Source organism: Anolis carolinensis, chromosome 1, assembly GCF_035594765.1.
Source record: "Anolis carolinensis isolate JA03-04 chromosome 1, rAnoCar3.1.pri, whole genome shotgun sequence".
In the NCBI taxonomy this organism is placed as follows: Eukaryota; Metazoa; Chordata; class Lepidosauria; order Squamata; family Dactyloidae; genus Anolis; species Anolis carolinensis.
The window spans coordinates 78,217,182-78,240,517 of NC_085841.1; the positions used below are offsets into that span (position 1 = coordinate 78,217,182).

The 23,336-nt window shown below is 43.5% G+C and overlaps 1 protein-coding gene across 2 annotated transcripts in view; it reads right to left on the bottom strand.

The window, feature by feature from the left end:
• sash1 (SAM and SH3 domain containing 1) overlaps positions 1–10,262 on the bottom strand; it is a 713,255-nt gene extending 702,993 nt beyond the window's left edge. For both annotated transcript variants that reach the window (XM_062977589.1, XM_062977586.1), the window contains exon 1: positions 9,589–10,262. In XM_062977589.1, coding sequence (XP_062833659.1) covers positions 9,589–10,050 — 462 coding nt within the window. In that variant the 5' untranslated portion in view covers positions 10,051–10,262. The remainder of the gene's footprint in view (positions 1–9,588) is intronic.
• Between the last annotated feature and the right edge of the window lie 13,074 nt (positions 10,263–23,336).

The window sequence follows — 23,336 nt, forward strand, 5'->3', positions numbered from 1 at the left end:
TAGCAATCACACAACGATAGTTTTAATTGAAATGCGTTTCTTTAATAAGTGTGCTTGTATTAGTAATTTTATTTTGCACGTTCAGTTCCCTTTGCAATTCTCCATGGAAGAAAAATTGAATAAAGTTACTCAAGAATGGGTCAGGTCAGGTCATTTATTTCAATTAGAAACCATAATGAAATTTCACTAAACTATTAGGTACTAGTTAGTGCATATACAAGATAAATAGAATGCCTAATTCCTCTTGATGTATCCCACAGTTCTGCAACCTGGACTTTCTTATATTGGCATACAAATCTACCAACTTCTATTCAGTTTTAATGATTTGTCAGCTATTTTAGCAATTCTTTATTAGCTACACAATTAATTATTCATTAGCTGTGCAAATTCCTACCATGGCTACTTTTCAAATACAATATGAAACAGTTTGCATCAATCTAGAATGAAGTTCAGCTCACCACATGACAATGGATGCCCGGTAATGCTTATTGTCCAGTTCCACCCGTAACCATTCAATTTATTTCATATGAATCTTCTGTTTCTCAGTCTTCATGTTAATCCTAGAGTAAGAGGATGCTCTTTTCATTTAGTCTGAAAAATCCTGAAACTGTCATTTATTTTTGTGTGTGCATGGGTGACACCCTCCCACCCCAAAGACCAAAGATGATACTGACACATCGTTGGGCAAAAAAAAAACTGGCCACAACTTGTTTATTGATTACAGGAACAAGGGTTGGCCGCCATGCATGGGTCCTGGATCATGTATCAGTCAGCCCAATGCTGACCGATACCGAACCACACCAGGGTGCAACTAGGTCAATACCAGGCCAGCGTTACCCCCGAACCTCTGGCAACCACCCTTCAATGGGTGGGGGGGAGGCTAACCAGATCCAGGACCCTTGCCACACGCCAACCCAGAAGTTGAGACGAAAAAACATATAACAAGAAACCATAACCAAAACTGCAGGGTGGGAGGGATGGGACAAAGAAAGCAGGCTCCTGGGAAGGGGAAACCCCCTACAGGTGCCACTGCCAGCGAAGAGGCGCCCACCGCTGCAATAGTTGCACCTGGTAAGTCAGGCGCTGCTTTTATTAGGTTGTTTTAGAAATTATGTTATTTTAATTATTTGTTTATGAATAGTTAGGTCATGAGGTTGTTGTCGAGTGCATCCTAATCATTTCCAGTTGATGGCAAACCTAAGGCATGATTTGTTTAGAAGGGGCCTTTTGTCTTCCTCTGATACTGAGACAGTGTGACTTGTCCAAGGTCACCTAATGGATTTCCATGGCTGAGGGGGGAATTGATCCCTGATCTCCAGAGTCCTAGTCCTATGCTCGAACCTCTACACCAGTGGTTCTCAATCTGTGGATCCCTAGGTGCTTTGGCCTACAACTCCCAAAAATCCCAGCCAGTTGTTAGGATTTCTGGGAGTTGTAGGCCAAAACATCTGAGGACCCATAGGTTGAGAACCACTGCTCTACACCATGCTGACTCCCAATGATGGGATACAGGTTGTGATTAGCACTCTAGTGACTGAAATAGACCTCTGCCATAGTTAATTTTATCACTGATGGAGTACAACAGAATGCTTTTTGTATCAGGATTGGCTGATATAAAATAATAGATTTCATGTAGTCCTGATGTTATTGCACTGCCATTCCCAGTGCTACTTGCAATTAGCTATGCTGGTGAGAGCTCCAACTTCATCTCATCTTTTTCTCCATATTTATTTTTTCTTGTTATTATATAATCTTTTAAGTAGTTGCTAGTCTATCTTTACTGCAAAATTCTGCATTGCACCTTTGATATTAATATACGACTTACTCCAATTAAATTCTATCCTTTACATTCATGGTTCGTAACACAAATATTCTCCTTACATCTTTGTCATTAATTGTCATTTTAGCCTTTCTCTAAATGATTCTTGCGAAGTTTTTCTGCCAAGGAGATTAGAGCTACAATTGTATGCACCCGTTCCTGTGGAGAAAAGCACAGTGGACCTTCATTCTCAGAAAACTTGCATAGGCATGCACTTTAAAAAACAGAGTAATGCATGGTATGAATGTATATCTGAAGGCTCACTCTCTGATTCCAATATTTCATTACCCTACATTTTGATTAATTTTTTTTTGTTAAAGAAGTAATGTCCAGGAACACAAATATTTTGTTAACTGTGGTATATCTGTGTGGTAGTAACCCAAGAAAACAAATCACTGTTTTAAAACAGCAGCGAAGGAAACTGCATAACTCCAAGAGGGAATTCTGTATGTCTCATGATTTGTGATACAGATTCCAGCTCTCTATAGTCCCAAATAGCAGAAGACTATGAAGACTACTTTACAAATGTAAATAGGTCCAGAAGGATAATCTCAAAAGAAAACATTTAGGGCATTTAGGTCAAAATCAATACATTTAAAGACAAAATTTTAATATGGTCAGAGCACAGCAGCAACTAATGAAGCTTGTAGCAGACTGATGCAATACGAGTCAACAGTGAAGTCACACCAAGGTTTCATTTTACCAAGTCCTTTCAAAGGCACACCCATATAGATAGCATTACAGTAATGAAATTTTGATATATTGTTAATGTTTACAGATAGGTGCACTTTTCCTGTTTACAACTGCTGTACTCACTGAAGTTAATAAAAGGTCATTCCTTGCTACCGTTATCAATGGTGTCTCTACAAACAGTGCCAAATCCTGGAGCACCCCAAACTACAAAATTGGCTCTTTGGGAGAGGTCAACACTTATTAAGATTCTGTATCCAAAGCCATGTTACACATGCTGAATATCAATAAATCTTATTTGTCATCTAGTCCCCCAAATGCTTCCAATTATTTATTCAAGAGTTATACAAATTCCCTTATGTAGTAGGTAGAGAACTGGGATATAGTCATGTATCATTTACAAATTGCTGATTGTTATGGCCCAAACCTCCATATGACTTCCTTGAGCACTTTTAACATGCATTTTTAAAAGCTGGATGGGGGAGTGATGAACCAAGAAATATGCCTGCAGTACACCAGAAGCTCTCAAACTCCACAGAGTAGGAGAGGAATAGTCAAATGCCTAAAGCGATAAGCTTTTTTTATTAATGCCTTAGATGAAGGTTTTGTAGATGACACCAAATTAGGAAAGAATACTCCAGAAGACAGGATCAGAATTCAAAACGACCTTAACAGATTAGAGAGCTGGACCAAAACTAACATAATGAATTAGGCAGAAAAAATGAAATACAGAATGGGTAATGCCTGGCTCATCAACAGTACATGTGAAAAAGATCTTGGAGTCTTCATGGACAACAAGGTGAATACGAGCCAACAGTGTGATGCAGCAGCTAAAAAAAACCCATGGGATTTTGGGCTCCATCAGAAGGAGTACAGCATCAAGGGAAGTCATGGCACCCCTCTATTCTGCTTTAGTAGGACCTCAACTGGAATGCTATGTCCAGAGAAGGGCAACAAAAATGATCAAAGATCTGGAGATCATGCACTATGAGGAGCGTCTTAAAGAACTTAGTCTGCTTAGCCTGCAGAAGAGAAGGTTAAGCGTATAAACATGTGAAAAGATGTCATAAGAGGAGGGAGCAGGTTTGCTTTCTGCTGCCTTGCAAACTAGCACTCAGAGCAATGGGTTCAAAATACAGCGAAGTAGATTACACTTGAACGCTAGAAAGAACTTCTTGACTGTAAGAGCTGTTCAGCAGTGGAACTCTCTGCCTCGGAGTGTATTCAAAGCTCCTTCCTTGGAGGCTTTTTAACAGAGGCTGGATGGCCATCAGTCAGGGATATTTTTATTGTGCTTTTTCTGCATGGCATGGGGTTGAACTAAATGGCTCATGTGTTCTCTTCCGGCGATATGATTCTATGATAGGAGCCCCCAGTGGTGTAGAGGGGTAAAGCCTTGTGACTTGAAAGTTGGGTTGCTGCCAGGTTCAAATCCCACCCGGGGAGAACGCAGATGAGCTCCCTCTATCAGCTCCAGCTCCATGCGGGGACATGAGAGAAGCCTCCCACAAGGATGGTAAAAACATCAAAACATCCAGGAGTCCCCTGGGCAATGTCCTTGCAGACGGCCAATTCTCTCACACCAGAAGCGACTCAGGTTGCTCCTGTCATGAAAAAAAAATGCTATGATTTTTCTGAGACATATCAAACCAGCTAGTATTGGAGCTACATGTAACATCATGTGATGGAACCCCATTATAGCCAAGTAGCCTAAAATATTGGCCTGATGGTACTGACAGCTACTGGGTAATGTACTGTTGAAGGCTTTTATAGCCGGAATCACTGGGGTCCTTTGAAAATGCCAGCCACAGATGCAGGCAAAATGTCAGAAGAAAATGCTGCTAGAATATGACCATACAGCCCAGAAACCACACAACACCCCGGAAACTGGGCAGTTCACAAGTACAGAAAAGACTGCATTTGCTTTTGATGTAAATCATCCACCCAATACTGTTTCTTCAAAACTTTATTCAAAACTAGGAGAATGGGCATGGTTTTGCTGAAATAGTATACTGAAGCACTTCAAAATGCTTTGAATATTTGAAACACAATTTGTAATTACTATTATTTTCAATTACTACAAACCATCAAGTCCAAATAGAAAAATATCATATATTGATGAAACAGCCGGCAAGTTTCACTGAATTATTTTTGCACGCCGAAACTGCTATTGCTCTGTGTGCTAGATGTTCAGTGTTTTATTCATCAGTATTAGCATAATAGAAAACATTGCAAAATTAGTTTATAGCTTACCTAATAGTGCTAGCTCAGTGTTCACCACACAAACACACTAGCAAAGGTAAAGAAGCAAAAGGAGAAAGATTTCTCTAATGTTCTGGATGCTGTCCAAATACTTCACTCAGTGCTTTACCATTATCATAACAGGAAATTAGTGAAAGAGACATTCATTACAAAAATACAACTTGAAACTACAAATATCTTTATGCTTTCTAATCATAACAAACAGCAAGATGTCATCAAGGAAGCACACAATTTATCTCAGCAGTGATAGTTTCCAAACCATAATAGCACATTTTGTTTTAGTAGAAGGGCTACATTTCTAGTTTTAATTGTAAATGTGCAGTAACTGCAGCAGCTTACTTTGTGGCTTTATGTTTTAAACATGCCTATTTAAAAATGAAATGGATTGCCTTCCACCAGATAACAGATAATTTGTTTCAGATGGTGATTTATTTGCTGAGGATACAAGAGTTCACACACTGTCTTTGCCAATTCATATTAGACTTCCAGTACATTGAATGCGGTTTACTACTGTTGTCAGTAGCTACTGCCTGACAAAACCAATCTGTGCAAAACAGTTATGGGCTGAAAAGATTTTTTTTCTCTTTGATCACTAGATCGTTTAATCTCAACACCCTATTTATAATAATAGAGACTGAATAGTTGAGGAGTGTGTTTGTTTTACTATAATTTCTGAACAAAATTCTGACATACTTCTTACTTGACAACCATAGCCCTTTCATGACAACTTCCCATTGTATTTATACCATCCGTAATATAAAATGGACAGCATTCTCAATAGCGTACCTTCATTTGGTACCATATATCTTTTTTTCTACCATATGATTTTACTTTGAAATGCATCCATTCATCTATTTGCATTTAGAACTGTTTTTGCTGCATGCTGGCCTGTCATCTCCCACTATGCTGTCCATGATAGCTGTGAAATATCTATTTGTTGAGCTTAAGACCATCTAGGAGAAGCATACTTATACTATTATCAAATTACAATGCAGACACCGGACTGCAGATAACAGTTTCCAACTGTCATCCATATAAACCAATTTCGCAGTGAAAATAAATTAGTCTTAAGTCTCCACACAAGGTCACTCCAATCATCCTAACTTGTATTATGCTGTTGTCAACGCTTTCTGTAGTAGCATTATTTCCAAAAAGGCTAAGATTTCAAGACAATTACTGAACTCAGTGGAACACTAGCAGGTGCTTGGTATTCTCCCCCCCCTTTCCCGGCCTCATTTTTTGTTAAAAAAACTCATTGCAGCAGATATTAACTGAGGCACTTTGCACTATCTTCCTTCTTCCTCCTTCTGTGATCCCAGCCCAATTTTCTTGGGAATAGATTCCACTTAATTCAGTGACACTTCTGGGTGGCAACTTTCCTTAAGAGCCACCTGAAAAAATATAGTGTACAATTTTGTGCTTTGTTTCCCACAATCTTTCATGCATCTTTCCAGGTGAAACTTTTCAAAAGCTGGACTGCTGTGAGTTTTCTGGGCTGTATGGCCATGTTCCAGAAGCATTCTCTCCTGACATTTCGCCCACATCTATGTCAGGCATCCTCAGAGGTTGTGAGGTCTGTTGTAAACTAGGCAATAGCCTAGTTTGTCTAAATCCCATTGCCTAGTTTCTATCAGATCTCACAACCTCTGAGGATGCCTGACATAGATGTAGGTGAAATGTCAGGAGAGTATGCTTCTGGAATATGGCCATACAGCCCAGAAAACTCAAGTAACTCAGTGATTCTGGCCATGAAAGCCTTCGACAACATATCTTCCAAAAGCTCTTTCAAAATTCTGAGTGAAGAAACTTGGAAGATCATCTTATTTAATACTGTGGAAGGAATATTGGTATCATGCTCTTAAGAAGGCCTTTCTTCAGGGTCTTTAGACAGAGGACAGGGGGCATTTACAACATACTTCCAACTGTTAAAAAGAAAAATGCAAATAAGAAGGAAACACATCACCAGCACCAGTGTCCTGCTGCCTTGTCTTGTTTCGCAACTATTCCAACATTAAGGATCTGCCATCCATAGCAGACTCCCCAACTGAATGGAGGAAAACAATTCCAGACATGAAACTATCAGAGTCAGCTGACATCTCCCAACAAAGGATTCCCCCAGGCAGGAATCAGCCAGGCCTTGAAGCTGCAAGGCTTTTCAGTGCTAATCAAGGTGATTAATTGCAACATTCACACTGGTCTCAAATAGACAAGAGTTCTTTCACCCACCCTGGACCTTCCACCGATATATAAACCTCCCTTGCCTAGTTTCCAATAAACCTCACAACCTCTGAGGATGTCTGCCAAAAATGTGGGTGAAACGTCAGGAGAGAATGCTTCTGGAGCATGGCGATATAGCCTGAAAAACTCTCAGCAACCCAAAACAATTACAGGTTGAGCACCACTTATCCAGCAGTCCGAAATCCTTCGAAATGGTCCATATGGGTGCCTCAGATTGTGATACATTTGCTTTCTTATAACTCAATGAATACAAACTTTTTTTCGTGTACATTATTTTAAAAATATTTTATAAAATCACCTTTTGCGTGTATTTATAAGGTGTGTCGCAAACATACATGGATTTTGTGTTTAGGCTTGGGTCTCATCTACAAAATCACTCATCACGGAAATATGTGCCATCATTGGTTTTATAAAAAATCCAAAAAAAACCCCAAAAAACTTCTAGTCCCATGAATTTGGGATAAGGGGTTCTCAACCTGTATATCAAAACCCAAATCCTGCCAGCTTCAGTTGCACGTGGCCCAAAAAAGTTCAAGATAACACCTTCCCTTTTTTGCAAGAGTTACAATTCTTCACCTACAAGAGCAAGACAAGGTTCTGGTCCAACCTGCAAAAGATGACACCAAACACAGGCAGAGGCAAACTTGGGCTTGACCGGCTGTTCAGAATTGTAGGAGTTAAAGTCCAAAACACCTGGAGGGCCAAAGTTTGCCCATGCCTGCACTAGAACAAGGGAAGCCAGCCAGCCTAGCAACTGAAAAGAATGTAAAAGGCTTTCATGGCTGGAATGATTGAGATGCTGTGAATTTTCCGGGCTGTATGCCCATGTTCTAGAAGCATTCTTTCCTAACATTTCACCTGCATTTATGGCAGGCATCCTCAGAGGCTGTGAGGTCTGTTAGAAACTATGCAAGGATCTGTGGAAGGTCCAGGGTGAGAGAAAGAACTCTTGTTTGTTTGAGGCACGTGTTAATGTTTCCATTGGCCCCCTTGACTAGCTCTGAATAGCCTTTTAGCGTCAAGGTCTGGCTGCTTCCTGCCTGGAGGAATTCTTCGTTGGGAGGTGTTAGCTGGCCCTGATTGATTCATGTCTGGAATTCCCCTGTCTTCTGAGAGTTGTTCTTTATTTACTGTCCTGATTTTAGAGGTTTTTTTAATGCTGGTAGCCAGATTTGGTTCATTTTCGTGATTTCTTCCTTTCTGTTGAAATTGTCCACATGCTTGTGGACTTCAATGGCTTCTGTGTGTAGCCTAACATGGTAGCTGTTAGAGTGGTCAAGCCTTTCTGTGTTCTCAAATAATATGCTGTGTCCAGGTTGGTACATCAAGTGCTCTGCTACGGCTGACTTCTCTGGTTGAGTTAGTCTGAAGTGCCTTTCATGTTCCTTGATCTGTGTTTGGGCTATGCTGTGTTTAGCGGACTTGTCCACAGCTGCATGGTATACGGTAGAGGTGAGAGGATCCCTCTTGTCCTTCGCTGAACATAGCATTTGTTGGATTTTCTTAGTGGGTCTGTAGATAGTTTGTAAGTTATGTTTCTTCATTAGCTTCCCTATGCTGTCAGTGGTTCCCTTGATCTATGGCAAGTATTGTGCAGTGGGTTAAACCTTTGTGCCAGCAGGACTGATGACTTGAAGGTTGGGTTGCTGACCTGAAGGTTGTCGGTTTGAATCCAACGAAGGGAGAGCGCAGGTGAGCTCCCTCTACCAGCTCCAGCTCCATGCAGGGACATGAGAGAAACCTCCCACAAGGACGGTAAAAACATGAAAACATCCGGGCGTCCCGTGGGCAACGTCCTTGCAGATGGCCAATTCTCTCACACCAGAAGTGACTTGCAGTTTCTCAAGTCGCTCCTGACACAGAAAAAAACACCTCCCAACAAATGATTTCCCAAGTCAGTAAGCCAAACTTTTTAAACAGAGGGCCTGTCCACAATCCTTCATACTGTTGAGGGGCTGAAGTATCATTTTTAAAAAATATAAACAAATTCCTATGCACACTGCACATGTCTTATTTGTAGTGCAAAAAAAAAAAACACCAACAACAATAAAAGAACAATACAATATTTTTTTAAAAACAACAACAATTTCATCCAACATAAACCTATCAGGATTTCAATGGGAAGTGTGAAACTTGCTTCTGCCCAATCAGATAGTCAAGTTAATTAGGTTGTTGTGTGCCTTCAAGTTATTTCAGACTTTGGGCGAGCCTAAGTCTAAAACTTAGGGCGGGGGGCAGCTAAATGACCTTGAAGGGCCACATCCGGCTTTAGTTTGGGTGGCCCTGCAGTAAGCAGCCAGACCTTGAAGCTGCAAGGCTTTTTAATGCTAATCAAGCTGGCCAACTGAAACATTAACACCTGCCTCCAACAGACAAGAGTTCTTTCTGCCATCCCACCCTGGACCTTCCATAGATATATAAACCTCACTTGCTTCGTTTCCAACAAACCTCACAGCCCCTGAGGATGCCCGCCATAGATGCAGGCGAAACGTCAGGAGAGAATGCTTCTGGAACATGGCCATGCAGCCCGGGAAACTCCTCGCAAGGCAGCGCCACCAGCCCTCCTTCTCCCTGCTTACCTTGTTGGAGAAGGGGGCCTTGCTGAGGTTGATGCCATCCCGGAGGAGTTTATCCCGGATCATGATCTTCAGGCGGAGCTTGGGGAAGGCGGTGAGCTCCCTGGCGGGCTCCTTCCAGGCCTTGGCCGCGTAGCGCTCCACCAAGTGGCTGGTGTAGGTCCCGGCCGAGGGCGCGCCCCGGGGGAAGCCGCACGCCGGGGGCGAGGGCAGGGGCAGGGGCTCCTCCTGGGGCTCCAGGGTGAAGTACAGCCCGGCCGTGCCCTCGTCCTCCTCCCTCAGGCGCTGCACGGCTTCGTGGAGGCGGCGCCGGTGCGGCGGGAGCGAGACCCCGATGGCGTCCAGGTCCGGGTCGCCGATCTGCTTGCATACCTCCAGGTCGTCGTAGCCGTTGTCCACGAAGGACTCCGCGTACTGGGAGAGCTTCAGCGCCTTCAGCCACTCGAACACTATGTTGGCGCTCATGGTGCAAATACAACAACAACAACGAGGAGGGAACTTTTCCAAACACCTCTTTTTTGGGATCGGGACGCTCACGGGCAAAGCCAAAGGCGAATTAAATCCGCGGCCAATCCTTCCGCCTCGGGAGCCCCTCTCAGCTCTTCAGCCACAAAACCTGGCGAGAGACGCCTCCGCGGTCCTTCCCCCGCGCTGCCATCCCTCAGGGCTGCCTGCGCGGTCCCATCCCCGCCCTCCGGCTCCTTGTGCCTGCTCGTCCTCTCGCCTTCTCGCCTTCCTTCCTTCCTTCCTTCCTTCCTTCCTTCCTTCCTTCCTTCTCTCGACTCCCGGGCTCGGCAGGAGTTGCTGCTGCGAGCTCGCTACCTGCCTGTCTCTTCCTCCCTCTGCCCCTCCTCGCGGGCAGGGCGCTCCTCGGCCAGGCTGACACTCCGCGCGGCGTGATGCGAGGCGCGCTTCGCTTCTGGGCGCGCGCCTCGCACTTCAGTCTCGCGCCGCGTGGAGGGCGGGGAGGGGGAGGACCTCTTGGGATTGGGGTCTCCCCCAGCGCTTTCAATGGCCCTGCCCTGTCCGCGCCCCCCGACCCTTCTCATCTGCCCCAAGGAACACCCCACGAACTGCCAGCGTTCCCCATTCCCTTCTTTCGGCTCCTTCCTGCTTTCCTCAGGACGTCTGCTCGACCCCAAGCAAAGCCCGGAGAGTCCTGAGTCCCCCTCCGCCCCTCTCCCCTTCTCCTCTGGGTTCACTTCTCCCACTTGGCCCCTGGAGTCTTGGGAAGGAAAGAGGGTGGCCGTGGGGGATTCCTGAGGGGAAAGCTGTGCACTGGCAAGGAAAACGCAACTCAACGACAGGGACAAATGCAAGACACTCCACTTAGGCAAAAAAATAAATACAGAATGTGGGATGCCTGGCTCCATAGCAGTCGGTATGAAAAAGATCTTAAGAGTCCTCCTAGACAACAAGTTAAACATGAGCCTAAACAATGTGGAACAATGGCTTCAAACGACAGGAAAGGAGATCCCACCTGAACATCAGGAAGAACCTTCTCACTGTGAGAGCTGTTCAGCAGTGGAACTCTCTCCCGGAGTGTGGTGGAGGCTCCTTCTTTGGAGGCTTTTAAGCAGAGGCTGGATGGCCATCTGTCGGGGCTGCTTTGAATGAGATTTTCTTGCTTGCAGGGGGTTGGACTGAATAGTTCGTGAGGTCTCTTCCAACTCTATGATTCTATTATTCTAAAGTGTGATGCTGTAGGAAAAAAATAGTTTGATATGTACAAAAAGGCCAAGAAAGTGCTGGGAAGGACAACATGCTGGCATCTCTTTCTTCCTTCCTTCTCTCCCTCTTTTTCTCTCTCACTCTCCAAGGGCAGCCTACCAGTGGGCCACAGCCCATGGGTTGGGAACCACTGCTTCAAAGGGGGGTTGCTCTTGCCTTCCTCTGAGGCTGAGAGAGCCTGAATTGCCCACTGGGTTTCAACAGCGAAGATATCTTCAGGGGGCCTCTGAGGCTGAGAGAGTCCCCTGCTAAAACCATTGCTCTATGCTAGCTCCCCGTTAAGGTTTACACAACTGGATAGAGAGGGGTTGTTATGGCCCAGCCTGTAAAGATGGGGAAGCCTCCAATCTAAGGAAGGTAGACTGGAGGTGAGGGAGATGAATGGCTGCTTGCTCTCCTCTCCGGGCCCCTCTCAGTTGGTGAAGGGGGGCCCATGGAGCTGGCCCTTCCCTTCCATTAATTGCCCGATCCTTCAGGTAGAGCACGGGTGACCACTTCTCTCACATCTGCTGTTTTCCCCGGTAACCCAGCATCCTGGATGAATGGCTGCCTCATCCTCCTCTCCTTGAAATGACCTTTTCTTGAAGGAAGGCAAGGGAAAGGACTGGGTGTAACTGGGAAGGAGGCCATGTAATGTCTTCTCACTGGTTGGAAAGCCCAGTTACCACAAAAGAAGATGGGAGCAGCCATAGCCTTCTCAAAGCCATTTTAGGCAGAGGAGCAAATGCCATCACACTGGGGATGCACCTGCAGTGTAGAAATTAGGCTTGCTCAAATAATTCGTTTTCCCCGTTAACCGTTATTAATTTGTTATTTTCGTTTGTTTTGAAGCAATTTTGAAGCATTGGTTGTCACACGTCTGGATATCGCGGTTTCGAATCGCGAGAGGCCGTTTTTCGTTATGTCGTCGTTTTTTTCGTTAGGAAAAAAAAGCTTTTGCAAAGCACCCAAACTCCCACCATTCAGGCCCTTCCCTTTTGCCCCTCAGCAAAAGGGGCGTCACGGGCTCAGCCAATGGGAGGGGGCGAGGGGGAAGGAGGCTGAGGAGGAGGAGGAAGACGGAGGGGGGAAATGGCCGCCGCCGCCTCGCCTCAGCAGCTGATAATAATTTATTATTATTACCTCCCAAGGGTGATCTCCCAATAGCCTACCGAGGAAGGACTGGGCCAGGTTTCTGTCTTCGGGAGGGAGGCTCTCGCGTGTCAGCGCCCAGGAAGGCGAGGCCCGCACGTCGGAAAGGAGGCGCGTCCACGTGTCTTTCCTTTCTTCTTCCAGGAGGGAAGGAGGGGGAGAGGGAGGTCCCCCCTTGGTTGCCCTCTTTCCCTCCCGAAGTGGCTCTTGAAAATGGGGCGCTTTTCCCCTTCCCCTCCCGCCCTTCCCGCGACCTTCCCCAAGGTCTCCCCCGAAGAGCCCACCGACCTTTCCTTTCCTTCGGGCGGCGTCCTCTCCTCCTCCTCCTCGGAAGCCTTGCGGGGAGGATGGGGCTGGGAGGGAGGGAGGGAGGGTCGCTTAGGAGGCGGAAGGCGAAGGCGGGCGAGGGGCGCGGGCGGCGCTGCTCATGCCTCCCTCACTGCCTGCCTCTGCTTCTCCCTCTGCCGCCCCCTCCTCCGCTTCCTCCTCCTCCTCCTCGCAAGGCGCATCCAGGCGGGCGGAGGCGGCGGATCGAGACCCCTTCCCCTCTGCTTCGTCCTCCTCCGGCGGCTGTCCTCCCTTCGCTCGCTCGCCCTTCCCTGCCTGCCAGGCCTGATACTCAGAGGTTTTGACGTCTGTGCGAAGCTAGGCAAGTGGGGTTTATATATCTGTGGAAGGTCCAGGGTGGGAGAAAGAACTCTTGTCTGTGGGAGGCAAGTGTGAATGTTGCAATTGGTCACCTTGATTAGCATTGAATAGCCTTGCAGCTTCAAAGCCTGGCTGCTTCCTACCTGGGGGAATCCTTTGTTGGGAGGTATTAGCTGGCCCTGATTGTTTCCTGTCTGGAATTCCCATTTTCTGGGTGTTTCTGGGAAAGTAATGGCACTCCATGTAGTCATGCCAGCCACATGACCTTGGAGGTGTCTATGGACAACACTGGCTCTTGGGCTTAGAAATGGAGATGAGCACCAACCCCCAGAGTCAGACATGACTGAACTTAACGTCAAGGGATACCTTTACCTTTACCTATACACACACACACATTATGCAGGGACTATATATTATATATATACACAGACAGTATATATCACACACACACCAATTTAACAAAGTTTCAGCCACAAAAACAAAGTTTCTGAAGTAGAACAATGACTTTCACAGTAAAGACAACCCAATTTAACAGGAAATAAGACTTTCAAACCAGGAACAGATTTCTGCAATTATTAAAAAATGGTTTATTATAAAAGCTATGAAAATTCGCCAAAAATCAGAGGATAAGGGAAACGTTCCAAATTTTGGTGAGCTATCAGTTTTAAATGTGTTCTACCACTGTACCAAGTTGGAAGAAGATCACTCAAAAAATGAGGGTGGGAGAGTCCTGTAAAGTCCTCTCCCTCTGTGCTGTTTTTGGGAATTGCGCATGCGCGTCCGCCATTAACGAATTAATTTAGAAAATAACGAATTTTCGTTAATTTCGAAAATTTTTGGGGGCCAAATTCGTAAATAGCAACAAAAACGAAAAACTGCCCCCTCTAGTTTTGAAACGAGTTTAGAATCAAATTTTTCATGGATCGATCAAGCCTAGTAGAAATAAAGCAAATTGATATCACCAACAACCGTGGCTCAGTGCTAACAATTCCTGTGAGTTGTAATTTGGTGAAGCACCCGCATTCTTTGGCTAAAGACCTTGTGAAACTACAACTCCATGGATTCCATAGCACTGAGCCACAGCAATTAAAGTAGTATTGAACTGCATTAATTCTACAGTGTAGTCGCACTCTGGGATAAACTAGCCTGGTGGCTATTATCACACTATTCAAAGGAGAAGTAAACGGGAGGCGACTGGTGCTGAAATGGTCACAACACATCCCATTGTTTCAGTATTTCCTGGAATACAAGACTAGAGGAAAAGCGAGAAGCAGTCGGTCTATGCTGCAGGAAGTCCCAGGTTCAGCTCCTGACATCTCAACACAGGACTGAGGAAGAATCCTGCCTTGAATCTTAGCTACTGTTGCCAAGCAGAGTTGGCAAAGCAAGAGACCAAATAGATGAAGAGTCCGACTCCTTGTAGGGGAGCTCTCTCCCCACACGCCTCCCTCTGTGGTAACACATGATATCCGTGGATACCAGAATCAGTAGATGATCACTCCTATTATATACAATGATACAGTGAAGTGGTGTCCTTTGTATAAAATGGCAAAATCAAGGTTTGTTTTGGGGATTCTTGTTGCCTTTTAAAAACATGTTTCCAATCCATGGATGATTGAATCTGTTAATGCATTCCTGTGCTCTCCTCACCCAGCAACCTGCTTTCCTTTCAAAGCAGCAGTAGAAATACTAAACATACTTTTGAAAACACCTGGTTGCCTACTCCTTTGCATAATCATGGCCCTCATTCTTCTCGCCTGACTCACAATTTTCTCTTAATTCTCAGGGAAAACTGAGTGGTGAGAGAGAGGACCAAGCCAGCAAACAGATATATTATGTAGGGATTAAAGATGAGGATGTGCAGGAGGGAAGAAGGCAGGAGCCATGGCTGGTTGAAAATTTTCCAAAATGGGCAGAAGTGGTACTGCTTCACTGCATTTACAATAGTGCCAATGACATATTGGAAAGAAGAAAGTTCATGTTTCTTGTCACTGTTGCGCATACTAACAGTTTTATGCTGTATATATCTATAGATGCAAATCATACACATTACAGTATTTTCATAAAGCTTGCATGATGCAGCAGTCTGAATGCTGGACACTGAGGCCCCTTTTTCCATATAAAATCTAGATTATTTGCTTTGAACTGGATTATCTGGCAGTGCAGACTCATATAATCCAGTTCAAAGCAGATAATGTGGATTATCTGCTTTGATAATCTGAATTATATGGCAGTGTAGAAGGGGACTGAGAGACTAGGGTTTGAACCCCTAGAGGCCATGGAAAGTGGGTGACCTTCAGCTTTATATGATCAGCATAGATTCATATTTATTTATTTACAGTATTTATATTCCACCCTTCTCACCCCAAAAGGGACTCAGGGTGGATCACAGAATATACATATATGGCAAACATTCAATACCGCTTATACACTGATAAGACAGACAATTGTACATAGATAAAGGTATATAGAGGCGTTTCCCATCTTTGGCATCTTGGAGGCTTGTGCTTCGTTCTGGCCATGGGTGTGTGTGTGTGTGCTGTTGCTCCCTCTCCCTGCCAAAGAGCTGTGTTCGTAAACTTCCTCCTTGATCGAATCACTTGCAGTTCTCTGGCATTTCCATATGGGTGCCTTAATACCTCTCTGCTTTTAAGCAGTACCTATTTATCTACTCACATTTTGTTTTTGAACTACTAGGTAGGCAGAAGCTGGGATAAAAGCCAGGAGCTCACCCTGTCAACCTTTCGACTGATAAGATTTACTGCAGTTTAACTGGCTGTGCTAAAGCCCAGGCCCAACTGAATGGCATTACATGAGTCTGAGTCCCAATCTACACTGCCGTTACAAACTGCATTTGGTGGTCAGTGTGGACTTATCATGCAGTTTAACTGCATTGAACTGCATTCCATGAGTCTACACGAGTTTCAAACTGCATTGTATGGCAGTTTAGATGAGGCCTCAGAAGGAGAAGGCAGATCTCCTCTGAAGAAATCTAGCTAAGAAACTTCTAAAAACAGAGTCCACTTGAGGGCACATGGCAAATTCTTTCCATCCTTTCTTTCTTCTTTTAGCCTGTTTCTCATGATCAGATTGATTCTCTTTCCTTCAGTTTCCTACTCCCTTTGGCCTCTTGATGTTTGTGTGCCCAAGAGAAGGATTCGGAGTAATGGGGGACTCTCTTTTTCCTCGCTTTGTAAGGACAAGAGAGAGGGGTGGCTGGGCGAGGGAACTACAATGTAGAATTTATTTTTTTGTGTCAGGAGTGACTTGAGAAACTGCAAGTCGCTTCTGGTGTGAGAGAATTGGCCATCTGCAAGGACGTTACTTAGGGGACGCCCGGGCATTTGATGTTTTACCATGGGAGACTTCTCTCATGTCCCCGCAAAGGGAAGCTGCAGCTTACAGATGGAGCTCATCCATGCTCTCCCCAGGTTGGATTCAAACAGGCAACTTTCAGATCAGCAACCCAACCTTCAAGTCATCAGTTCTGCAGGCACAAGGGTTTAACCCACTGAAAGTTGACACCACTTTCACTGGGAAAGCAGCTCAATGCTATGGAATCCCGAGACCTGTAGCTTGGAGAGAGACCACAGCATTGAGCCATGGCAGTGAAAGTGGTGCCAAACTATGCTCATTCTGTAGTGGAGCTGAAGAGGGCAGGACTATAGCCAGAAAAAAATTTCGAGGGGGGGGGCAGGTTGAAACTTTTTTTAGTTAATCATGGAAAGTAGTTCCATAATCTATATGTATAAAAGAGTGATGGCATCACGGCGACCCACAAAACAACAAAACTACAGGCCCCCCGACCTCGAAATTTGACAACACAACCCATCATCCACGCCTCTAGGTTGATACAATAAAAAGAAAAGAAAAATAAAGTCCTAATTAGAGAGAGAGGAATAATTGCTTTTATCCATAAAATTGCTGCCAGTTAGAAGGCTAAGCTCCTCCAACTTGGTCTCCTAGCAACCCAATAAAAAATAATAAAAAACACTAAAAAATAATAAAAAACACTAAAAAATTAATACAATAAAATACTATAATAACAGAAAATAACTAAAAATAATACATGAAAATAATGAAATATAATAAATAAAAAGATAACTTACAATAAAATTAATAAAAAAATAACGTCAAATAAAAATTACATAACAATTTTTAACCAATACCACCACCACTTTGCCACAGCAACGCGTGGCTGGGCACAGCTAGTGCAAAATAATTTAGAAATCAGGATCCATCAATAAACTTCAGTGGGCACTCATGGGGATTTGGTTAATCAGTTAAAATTCACGAGTAAACCAGTTTAAAAAAAAACTGAAATTTTTCAGGGGGGTTGAACCCCTAAACACCCCCCCCCCCCTTGGCTATAGCCCTGGTAGAGGGGCTCCTCCAAACCAGTTCCTTTGATTCCTTAGCATTGAGCGGTGGAAGTTAAAAATGAGGTCAAACTCCATTCATTTAAAGTGTAACTGCAGCCAGAGATAACTTGGGGAGCCCTCTTACCCTGGAGAGAACTGCATCTGCAGCCTAGTAAAAGCTCTAGAGGTGAGTTAAAGGCGAAGGCTTGGTGACACCACCAGCAGGGATGGTCTCCTTGGCGTTTCCTACCAAAATAGGCTGGGAAAGGAGATGCTTGCATGAGATGCAGGGTAAGTCCCTCTCCTAGATGGAGCTGGCGAGGGTAAAGAAAGGCCTTCAGGATCCTCTCTCAGCCCCAGAAGAGGAGACATTGGGAGAAACTTTGGTATTCTCTCAAGAGGGTCTCCACTTTCTCCTGCCTTCTTTTCCACTTTCTCTTTTCTCCCTCTTCAGCTGTGTGCCCGCAGCGCCCCCTGGTGGTCTCTTTGAGAAGAGCACTCGCTTTTCCATGTCTGAGTCTTCCTCTCACTTTTGCCTGAAGTGGCTGCTTCCTGCCTAGGTGGCATTGCCATAGAGCAGGCCTGAGCAAACTTGGGCCCTCCATGTGTTTTGGACTTCAACTGCCACCCTTCCTAACAGCTTCAGGCCCTTTCCTTTTCCCCCTCAGCCGCTTAATTAATTAATTAATTTGTATAACCATACAAGCAGGTGTGAATGTTGTAATTAATCACCTTGATTAGCATTTAATGACCCTGTGGCTTCAAGGCCTGGCTTCTTCTTGCCTGGGAGAATCTTTTTTTGGGAGGAGTTAGCTGTCCCTGATTGTTTACTGTCTGGATTTCTTCTGTTTTCAGAGTGTTGTTCTTTATTTATTGTCCTGATTTTAGAGGGTTTTTTTTAATACTGAGGGCTATCTGGGTTATCTAAGTCCACACTGCCCTATATCCCTGTTCAATGTTTAGTGCTAAATTTGCAAATATAGTAATTCCTACATAACATTACCATGTATTGAACTGCTTTTTCTATTGATTTGTTGTAAAACATGATGTTTTGGTGCTTAATTTTTAAAATCATAATGTAATTTGATGTTTTATAGGCTTTTCCTTTATACTTCCTTATTATCCAACATTGTGATGCCTCATGGGCCTTGTAGTTCTGTTCCTAGTGCTATCGTGGCAGATGAAGATGAAAACATGGGGTTTTTGCCGGTTCAACAAGAGCCGGAGTCCTTTCACCTGCCGGATGTTGATGTTTGTCCTCAAGAATTCAGTAAAACAGACCTTGGGCATTCCTCGCCTCCGTTTCCCAGGAGGGAATCTTACTCTAGAGACAGAGGAGTCAGAGAAGCAAATCGCAGGAGTTTACGGATCGCTGCCAAACAACAGGCTGATTAGGCCTGCTTCCCTTGGGAAATTCTAAGGAGTCTTGCATCTGGACAGAGTTGGGTTTCGCTTCTCGTTCTCTAGGGAAAGAGATTGTTGGCGGGAAAACGAGACCCAATATAGGTGTTTGACGCGGGAGATTCTTTGCGGAGTCAACAGAACGGCTTCAGGAGTAAGATCGTGTGTGGACTTCGTAACCCCAGTTCCTTGCCTCCCGGATCAAGTATTCAAGATTTTGCATCGCCTTGCGTTTAACCACGGACCTTGTGCCAGGAATCACTGGTTGCCTTGTACCTAGTCACGGACCTTGTTAAAGAACCAAGTTATATCCAGCCTTGTTCCAGCCTTGTTGTCAAGCTACCTTGGACTCTTAAGACTCTGACATTTCCCCACACTATTGCTTGGCAATAGTGTGTGTTTCGGTATTGGATAAAGAACTTTGAACTCTAATATCATTTGTTGGACAATACATTTTTGGACTATATTTGACCTCATTTGAAAGGTCTGCTTCTGAACTATATTCTTCACTTGTTTTTATTGCTTTTATATATTTCCTTAATAAAGATTGGCCTCCGTGTATGGTTCTTGGTGCCCAGCTGCCAGGGGTCTGACAAACATTTTCGCTTATCCAACGCTTTTATTTTTCAGTGATTGGTTTGGGGGAGCGCCAAAATTCTGTTCGCCTACACTTGAAAAATACCTAGGGCCGGCTCTGTCGATCAGTAACCATACAGCTCATGCAGGATAGAGTCGTATCTCTTAGAGGCACCTCATATATAGCTCTCTGGTATCTAACGTGGTATTAAAACTATTCCACATCAAGTTATAGAGAAGGTTTCTATCTATTGAGTTGCTCTGAGTTTCCCGGGCTGTATGGCCATGTTCCATAAGCATTCTCTCCTGACGTTTTGCCCACATATATGGGGCAACAACCTCACAACCTCTAAGGATGCCTGCCATAGATCCCTGGATTGCTGTGAATATTCTGGGTTGTATATTCATATTCCAGAAGCATTCTCTCCTGACATTTCATTCACATATATGGCAGGCATCCTCAGAGGTTGCGAAGTCTGTTAGAAACTAGGCAAGTGGGGTTTATATGTCTGTGGAAAGTCCGGGGTGAGAGAAAGAACTCTTCTCTGTTTGAGGCAAGTGTGAATGTTGCAAATGGCCAGCTTGATTCAACACCTGGCTGCTTCTTGCCTGATTGTAGAGTTTTTTTAAAAAAAAATATTGGTAGCCAGATTTTCTTCATTTTCATGGTTTCCTCCATGGAACCTTGGAGGGCCAGCTAACATCTCCCAACAAAGGATTCCCCCAGACAAGGAACAGCCAGGTTTTGAAGCTGCAAGGCCATTCAATGCTGATCAAGGTGACCAGTTGCAATATTCACACCTGCCTCCAACAGACAAGAGATTTTTCTCCCACCCTGGACCTTCCACAGACATATAAACCCCACTTGCCTAGTTTCTAACAGACCTCACAACCTCTGAGGATGCCTGCCATAGATGTGGGCTAATCATCTGGAGATAATGCTTCTGGAACATGGCCATACAGCCCGGAAAACTCACAGCAACCCAAAGCATTATTATTTTACTGGGGCAGATTATGTGGGATCCTTAACAGCCCCAAAAGCAATTGCCTTGAGAACTTACTTTGCAAAACCTGATATTGTTGGTGTTGTTGTTTTTTGAATAGCATCTCAGTAAATATCTGCTTTTTAATATAAATATTCAGCTATGCTAATAGGCCAAAAGCAATTTGAAGCCTTGCTTCATTCTAGATGATATTGGAATAAATTGACAAAGTAAATTAGATTCTGTTTTGCTCCTTTCAGTTTGCTCTCCTGAAAAAGCTCTTTTATTTTCCTGAAACAAGAGTTGAAAATATAAATTAATTAAAATTTCCCTGGTGATATGCTGGGACTGTTTTTGTGCAGTTGCAGATTAATAGACCAAAGCTGAAACTGGTAAAAACACCAGCAACTTTATTTGAAGTAAAATAGAAGATAAAAAAACTTTGGCTTATTACAAACAACCTTTGATTTTCGTACTCAATCTGTTCATCATATGACCATTGCACACATTCAAGCTATAATAGCAGTGGATACTGTTTTTCACATCCCTAAAATTTAGCATGATCAAATCTGAAACACTATGAAGAGAAAAACATCATTTTAAAGAATGGAATACATATTTGTATGAATGTACACTTCCACATACTCTACACACAAACACACAACTTTTGAAATAGTTACTATGCTTTCAGTAGAAAGGCAAAGGGGGAGATCTTCAGATGTTGATTGTTGCTGTGCAAATTTTGATCCTCCTGTCCTAGGCTGATAAGGCTAAAACACTCAAATACTTGAAGAGTCAGAAGAAACGGGTACTTTATACAAAGTTGCACACAGTAGTGCCATGATTTATATATGTATTTATAATAATCATTTATATTTAAACACCCATGCATTATGAACTTATTTTATTTATGTATTTTGACTAGCAAGTTTTTCCCCCATAGAATGTAACTTTCCTGTGTGATTCTGTGTATTTTAAATTATTTATAGCTTTTAATCTCTCTCTCTGTCCTCTATCCACCCATCTATCCTTTTGTGGAATACATCTACGACCCCTTCCACACTGCCCCTATATCCCAGGATCTGATCCCAGATTATCTGCTTATCCCAGTGATCTGGCAGTGGAGACTCATATAATCCAGTTTAAATCAGATAATCTGGGATCAGATCCTGGGATATAGGGCGGTGTAGAAGGGACCTGTCTAGCCAACTAAATGTGCAATGAATACTGTAAAGACTATCTGATTCCAATAACAATGGGAATAAGAACTGCTTTGTCATCTTGTGTTTAACATCAAACAATCAAACAGGCATACATAGGCCCCTGAAGTATTTTTTTATTTTAGGACCTTTAAAGCCCTACATGGTTTGGGTCCAGGTTACTTACAGGATCTCCTTCTTCCTTACAATCCATCCTAATCACTGAGATCCTCTGAGGGGCAGTTACTCCAACTAGCCAAAACCCGACTGGCAACCACCACCCAAAGGATCTTTTCATTGGCCACCCCATGACTGTGGAACAACCTGCCAGTAGAGCTCCGACAGCTGGATCAGCTGTCAGAATTTAAGTCACAAGTGAAACCTTATCTCTTCCAGACAGTTTTTAAAGACGAATTTTAAACTTGCATCTTATGTTTATTCTTTGTTTTGTGTATTTTAATATGTATTTTTTGGAAATATGTTTTAATATGTATATTTAAAAATGTTTATAGATAAATGTGTGTTTTAACAATGTTGTAACTTGCCTTGGGCCACGAGGAGAGGTGGAGAAGAAATAAAAATTACTACTACTACTACTACTACTACTACTACTACAATAGTATGGGATGATGTTGTTGGTCTGCAACTACCATGACATTAAATAATGAATGCATATAGTCTGCATATTGCTTTTGTCAGGGGGACGATGGGTGAGACTCTGGTTGCCATGCAGAGTGGGTTCCAAAATCATCATCCTGGTCTCACTGATCCCTCCTTCTCCAGGCTGCCTTCTCATGTGGAGAATCAGCACTGGTCAACAAAACACTAGCAGTCGAAGGTTCAGTTGAAAATCCAACGGTACTTAAACTTTATTTACATCACTATATACAGTTGCAGTCATTTGCAATAAGTCCCAGACACATGGCAGTGTCTCCTCGGCTACGGAGCATAACATTCATCGTCCATCTTCAGTGAACGCTCATGCCGAACACACAACACTCCCCTGCATTCCACAGATCATGAAGGAAGTCCCGGTCAATCAGACTTGACCCCATTGGTCCTGGGTTACATCAATCAAAGCAGGTTCTTATTAACTCCTCCGTTGCTGAAACTCATACAGAAAAACATTCCTAACAGCCTAGATTGATTTTAATATTTCACACAATTCACAATACCCTGACAGCTTTGACTTTCATTACAAAACCCACTTGACACAGAAGAATAATAGTTGATTGTGTGTGTGGTATGTGATGAGATGACTGGCAATTTGTCTTCTTCTTTCTGTGATTAAAATGCTGTATGTCTTAGAACAAAAATGTATTATTACTCTTTTAAAAAAATATTCCTATTTTTTGTTAATTTTTTTGTGCACATTTATTTAGGACAATCTGAAATACTGTAAAAGCATAGAAATGGGAAGTTGTATTCAAAAAGACCATGATTGTTTCAGTCTCTCATTCCTGTTTATTCATTAGGCCTGTGCAACCAATAAAAAAAGATTTCAATATTCATTACGAAATTAGGGGGTGGATGGGGGGAATTGTTTTTAAAGTGTTTCCAAAATTGGGCGGTGGTCTGTATTGTAACTATAACGAGTTAACTACTTTTTCATTACTTTTGTTAAGTAATTAATTGTGCCAATGGGGAAAATTCAGGGGCACCTTTCTCCCTAATTGTTAGAGCTACTGGCATGAAATGTGCTACGATTATAGAACACATTT